The sequence below is a fragment of the Myxocyprinus asiaticus genome, chromosome 3, assembly GCF_019703515.2.
Source record: "Myxocyprinus asiaticus isolate MX2 ecotype Aquarium Trade chromosome 3, UBuf_Myxa_2, whole genome shotgun sequence".
Lineage (NCBI taxonomy): Eukaryota > Metazoa > Chordata > Actinopteri > Cypriniformes > Catostomidae > Myxocyprinus > Myxocyprinus asiaticus.
The window spans coordinates 9,321,760-9,328,421 of record NC_059346.1 but is presented as its reverse complement, the minus strand read 5'-3'; the positions used below and the strand labels follow the sequence as shown (position 1 = coordinate 9,328,421).

Sequence of the window (6,662 nt, the reverse complement as noted above, 5' to 3'; positions counted from 1 at the left end):
TTCACAGTCAGCCATGATTACTTTAATCAATGAGTGAAAGTGTCAAATAACAGGATGGTTACTGAGATTGAGTAAGTGGTATTCAGGTGGTCATGTGATTCTAACATGGCAGCCCCCATGTGTGGACCCTCTCCATGTAGAATAAAACAGCTTTTATAAGGTTATTCATATGACTGGAGTCTTCATTTTAATGAGTGGTCATGATTTCCTACATATATTACAAAATTATAATTAATGTCTTTGGGAGTTAAACTTTTTTAAAGAGGAAAAATGACTGAGTTCACCTTTAATAAACATTAGGGTATAGTGTCTATATATGTATATATATATATATATATATATATATATATATATATATATAGGGCTGTGGATCTATTAAAAATTTAATCACACAGTTTTCTGTGATTAACCATGGTAGCCTACATGATATATTACAACAAACAATAAAAAATATAAAATCATAAATATATCTGCTTTAAACTTTGCAAGAAATTGGTTAGTCATCATTTATTTCAATTATTTAAATATGTAGGCCCCTAAATGTTCAAATGTTTTATTTATTTATTTATTTATTTATTTTATTTTTTTTTTATTTTTTTTTTGGGGGGGGGGGGGATAGAGTTAAATTTAAATTTTTACAGGTATAAATCTTTGATACAAGTATATGTATACATGCGATAGAATTAGTAGACATGCTGTAATTAAATCTGGGCAAAATATATTTTTTTTAATAATAGTATCAAATGGGCAGATTCAATTCATATCAAACTTTATTGGCTAGAGAAACTTAGGTGTACATTGCTAAAGAATTATTAGATAATATACATTATTATTAATAGAAGTTGTTATATAAAGTCTTTTCCGATGTATCTTCCGCGCAGAAACTCAAGCCTGCATCCCCGTGTGATGTCACCGCATCCTCGACCAATCGCTGATTTCCGTGTGTGCACGCGGATCACTTCCTTGTTTTCGGACTTGTCATGATGCGATTGGTTAGAAAGCGTGTCGGCGTTTGAATGGAACTCTCCGTATCCGTTTTTCTGTAATGTACATAGATACGAGCAGTAACAATGGGACCATTAAGAATAATCTCTGTTTTTCTGGATTTATTTTTGTTGTGTTTCATGTTTACCCAATGCGGTGGTCGGGATTTAGACTCTAGCTACGTAACATGTGGATCTCTGGTGAAACTGCTGAACACACGGCACAACGTCAGACTACACTCGCACGATGTCAAATACGGCTCAGGTATAACCATTTTCGACAGTAAATATAATAAAACTTTACCAATTTGGTCAAGGTAGCCCTCAGAGGATGCTTGTGTTGCAATACCAAAATTGGGTATTCTCTGTTAGTATTACACCAGCTGGTGCATGCACTAGCCAGGAAGCTAATGACTATAGAAATGTTACCCATTAGTGATCTGTCTAAATGCCTTTTTATCATTCTGCCTACTAGCCCCCTTCTTTTAGCCTGCACTGGTTTGAATGATTTAGATATGTGGTCCTTAGATGGATAAATGTGGCTATGATGACAGGAGGTGCACTAAAAAAAATAATAAAAAGTACCACCACGTTACCAATATCATAGTTTTTTTCCCTTTCTTTGGACCTACTATGTTAAAACTAGGGTAGTCTTTGAAGTGCCATATAAATGCCATAATACATGGACATGTTAATTATTCAATACCACTGTGCTTTGTGTCTAATACACTCAATGAACTATGATATCACCATAGATTTCATTTGTAAGGGTAAATGTCAGAATGAGAATCTATCTAGTACAGGGGTGTCAAACTCAGTTCCTGGAGGGCTGCAGCCCTGCTCCAAAATGCCTCCTTGTAATCTTCAAGCACTCCTGAAGACCTTGATTAGCTGCTTCAGGTGTGTTTAATTAGGGTTGGAGCTAAACTCTGCTGGACTGTGGCACTCCAGGAACGGAGTTTGACACCCCTGGTCTAGTATATCTGTGTTAATAAACACATATTCCATGTCAACAGCCATATGTTTAACATTAATACTTTTTCTGAAGAAATATATACATAAATGATGATGAAAGCCAAAATATTAAATTTAATGGATCAATATTTACTATTTAATCCATTATTTTGTACAGGGGGGTCCAAATGAATTCTCAGTTTGGTTTTTGACCATTACAAATTGGTCAAATTTAGCAATTTACACGGAGCACCATTGAAAGCCAGTTATAGGAGTTATAGGTGCTCCAGCTTTGGAAAAAATGTTTCCATTTTTGGACTCACATCTTTGGCATATAATGCAAAAAGTTGTGCTGAAGTGAACTGATTTTAGTAATAGACCTACCTTTTACCTGTAGTTTTGCTCTATAATCATAGGTGAAAATTGTCATTTTCACCCCTTTTTACAAAATAATGGATTACTCTGTAAATATTGATCCATGGCATTTAATGTTTTGGCTTTGATCATCATTTATGTATATCTTTCACAGTAAAAAAAATAAAAATAATATATATATATATATATATATATATATATATATATATATATATATTTTTTGTTTGGGGTCACTTGCCTGAAATGTTTCTCAAGATCTGAAGGCATATGCTTAAATGTTTGAAATTAGTTTTGTAGACGAAAATATAATTGTGCCAACATATTAATTTATTTCATTACAAAACTAAAAGTTTATTTAAAAAAAAAAAAAAAGTTTTTTAAATTGTTGACTTGGTCCAAATAATAAAGAAAAGCAGCCAATAAGTGCTCAGCATATAGATGGGAACTCCTTCAGTACTGTTTAAAAAGCATCCCAGGGTGATACCTCAAGAAGTTGGTTGAGAAAATGTCAAGAGTACATGTCTGCAAAATCTAGGCAAAGTGTGGCCACTTTGAAGATGCTAAAATATAACACAGTTTTGATTATTTTGGATTTTTTTAGTCACAACATAATTCCCATAATTCCATTTATGTTATTCCATAGTTTTGATGACTTTACTATTATTCTAAAATGTGAAAAAATAAAGAAAGAATGAGTAAGTGACCCTAAACTTTTTAACGGTAGTGTGTGTGTATATATATATATATATATATATATATATTGAAAAACAAAATTTTGAGCCTGGGACCTCTAGTAAAGTTGACATGGACCCAAATTTATTCACATCTGAAACCTTTAGATTTGTTTGCAGACATTTGTGGGTACTCATTGATTCTAATGACTTCAAAAAGTATCAAACCATTCAGTTGGAGCTCCCTGTGGTTCCCCTTTTTTGTGTATATGTGTGGTGTAAACAAACTTTGTAACCCAACCCTGCAGGTAGTGGCCAGCAATCAGTAACAGGTGTGGATTCAGCCGATGATGCCAACAGCTACTGGCGTATCCGTGGGAAACCGGATGGCTTTTGTCAGCGTGGGGTTCCCATTCGTTGTGGACAGGCCATTCGAATCACACACATGAAGACTGGCCGCAACCTACACTCGCACCACTTTAGCTCACCACTGTCTAACCACCAGGTTTTCCACATACATTGTCTCTCCCATTTTTTTCTCTCTCTTACTAAGAGAAACACATGAATATTAGTGCTGCACAATAAATTGAAATAAAATTGAAATTGTGATATGACCTTGTGCGATTATTAAACCGCAAAAGGCTGTGATTAAATAAAATAAATAAATAGTCTGCGTGCGCTACTCACTTCAAAGTTTATGTGCGCAGCTCTGTTCTGTTTGTATGGTAGCAGTGGATTACACATTCTAATAGCAAGTGTGAGGCTCATGATAGTGTTTTCAGTGGTTTCGGAGCTGTAGATTATGGGCAAAACATTATCTAATTTTGGTCAAAAGGAATTACTTAGCTACTAGTTTTTTGTTTATCATATCGCAGTTCAAATCGCAATATTACTTTTCGTACAAATGCAGTGGTCACCCAAGACACATTACCGGTTAAACCTGGTAGTAGCATCTAAAATGCATCTCCTGTGGCCACTTGTTTCGATTTTGTCTATGGGAAGGTGTCTGATTTCATGACTGCATACAACACCTATGACATCAGTGTATCACTGCTTGTTAAAGGAATAGTACACCCAGAAATGAAAATTCCCCCATCATTTACTCACCCTTATGCCATCCCAGATTTTTATGACTTTCTTCTGCTGAACACAAATGATTTTTAGACAGAATACTTCAGCTCTGAAGGTCCATACAATACAAGAGAATGGTGGCCAGAACTTTGAAGCTCCAAAAGCACATAAAGGCAGCATAAAAGTTATTCATAAGACTCCAGTGGTTTAATCCATGTCTTCTGAAGTGATTAAATAAGTGTGGGTGAGAAACAGATCAATATTGAAGTCTTTTTATACTATCAATCTCCACTTTCACATTCTTTGTCCATATCGCCACCTATTGGGCAGGGAGGAGAATTTATAGTAAAAAAGGACTAAAATATTGATCTGTTTCTTACCCACACTAATATCACTTCTGAAGATATGGATTTAACCACTGGAGTCTTATGGATTATTTTTATGCTGCCTTTATGTGCTTTTTGGACCTTCAAAGTTCTGCCCACCATTCACTTGCATTGTATGGACCTACAGAGTTGAGATATTCTTCTAAAAATCTTCATTTGTGTTCTGCAGAAGAAAGTTAAACACATCTGTGATGGCATGAGGGTGAGTAAATGATGAGAGAATTTTCATTTTTGGGTGAACTATCCCTTTAATAAAGCACAGCAAAGTTATACTTGAATTTTAAGATAACCACAAATGAGATGTTTGAAATGGAATGCTCATAGTTACTGGATTAAATGTGCATAAATCACAAAATGTATTATTTATAGAAGATGCATTCATCAAATTATCTGGGATGCATCAGAATGGATTAGCATTTATATTACAAATGCAGTGTGGTCACATGCGTTTCTGAATACCTAGAATTGTGTTCTAGCCTAGATTGTGGTTTGAGTGAACAGACCATCTAAAAAAAGATATTTAAAAGCAAGCATATGGGGTCCATTACAATGTCTGTCTTTTTTCTCTCTCACACACAATTCTCTGTTATTTAGCTACATGCTCAAGTGTCTGCAAATGGTTTGATTACAATTATATTACCACATTATCTTTACAGCAGCACTCAGGGTATTATAAATAGACCTGTTTTATGTTTTGCAGGAAGTGAGTGCGTTTGGTGAAAATGGAGAAGGAGATGATTTAGATGTATGGACAGTGCAGTGCAGCGGAACATACTGGGAACGTGAGGATGCGGTACGATTTAAACACACCGGCACTGAGGTTTTCCTCAGTGTTACTGGAGAGCAGTATGGTCATCCAATCAGAGGCCAGCATGAGGTCCATGGAATGCCCTCACCCAATCAGCATAACTACTGGAAGGTAATGGAAGGGGTTTTTATTCAGCCCAGCAGTGATCCGGTCCACCATGATGAGCTCTGATATCACTACATTATCGTAGTGAAGGCCAGTGGAGACAAAACACACTGTACTCTGAACAACTGAGAACTTGACTCACACGCTGTGAAACCTTATCTATACTTAAACCTTCTGTTTCTTCAGATTTTACATTTGTTGGTCAAACTCTTTTAGTGTTGCAGTTTTGTCACTTTTACAGATGTTTTTGACACAAATGTCACCTTCAAAATGCACATCTCGGACAATTTGATTGTTTTATTGGTTGGTTGTTTTCTTTAGATTGGATTTTTTTTCTTTGTATATACGGGAATTAATTAATTACGTTAAAAAAAAATATATATGTTTTTTGTATTTATATTTAGGTCTGCTGAAACATTACTGGCTATTTGAACGAATGACAACTTGTACTAGTAAAATTTTACTTTTGTTTATATAAAATCCTTAATTCTCTCTGGAAACTGTGGAAAATATGAAATTATTGTTGCTGTATTGGTTAATGTTTTCCATATAATCGAAATTCCCAACAGTTGTTTTTCCCCTTATGTTGTGTATGATTCCATATAGACATAATTTGGTGAAAGGTTAAATAAAGATTTGAAATCTGGTAATACAACTAATTTCATGTTTTAAAAATGAAATATATATATATATACACAGGATTCAGAAATAACATTCACAATACAGCCTATAATGTTTCTAGACCTGCATCACAAGTGTGCTCAAACGCAAAAATTATTTTTTTGTATTCAAAAATGTGAATGAGCACACTCACTGTGATGCCAGCCTAGAAACATTATAGGCTGTATAGTGAATTTTATTTCTGAATCCTGTCTATCATACAATATTAACTTCTTAAATAACAAGTAGGATGCAACAGGGCTAAAGGCACACCTTCAGGAAAATGTGCTTTTTTTTTTTTTCTGGTCACAAAATGTATCAAGATTGAAATATTTATTTTTATTGAATATTGATGGAGCAACATAATTTTCATGTGAAAATAAATAATAACAGAAGGTTGTTTTGATTAAAATCCTTTTTTTTTTCTTTTTTTTTTATAAAGGTGGTGAGGGTTTATAGATTTTGTGTAGATATAGGGGCAATAGTTAAAGTGCAAAACTTTTTCAGAAACAAATTAAGATAATGCTTATACAAAATAACCACTTCAAAAAATGGTGTGCAATTTCCTGCTAATTTCAATCACATTTGGCATTTTATAACATCTCAAGTATTATACAAAATAATTAATTTCTGTTGTGATTGGATCAGT

General features: G+C 34.1%; 1 protein-coding gene across 1 annotated transcript; it reads left to right on the top strand.

Annotated features, from left to right (window-relative positions):
• Positions 1 to 979: 979 nt before the first annotated feature.
• sdf2l1 (stromal cell-derived factor 2-like 1) lies at positions 980 to 5,999 on the top strand. Its single transcript, XM_051658761.1, has 3 exons — positions 980 to 1,248; positions 3,292 to 3,488; positions 5,141 to 5,999. The coding sequence occupies exons 1-3, from the start codon at positions 1,071 to 1,073 to the stop codon at positions 5,417 to 5,419; spliced, it is 654 nt and encodes a 217-aa protein (XP_051514721.1). The 5' UTR covers positions 980 to 1,070; the 3' UTR covers positions 5,420 to 5,999.
• Positions 6,000 to 6,662: the final 663 nt, after the last annotated feature.

What these genes read in the sequence shown, in the direction of transcription:
- sdf2l1 (XM_051658761.1), top strand. Translation starts at nt 1,071, where the DNA reads ATGGGACCATTAAGAATAATCTCTGTTTTTCTGGATTTATTTTTGTTG. An exon ending in CGATGTCAAATACGGCTCAG is followed by an intron (nt 1,249 to 3,291) that starts GTATAACCATTT and finishes CCAACCCTGCAG; the next exon opens with GTAGTGGCCAGCAATCAGTA. An exon ending in CACCACTGTCTAACCACCAG is followed by an intron (nt 3,489 to 5,140) that starts GTTTTCCACATA and finishes TATGTTTTGCAG; the next exon opens with GAAGTGAGTGCGTTTGGTGA.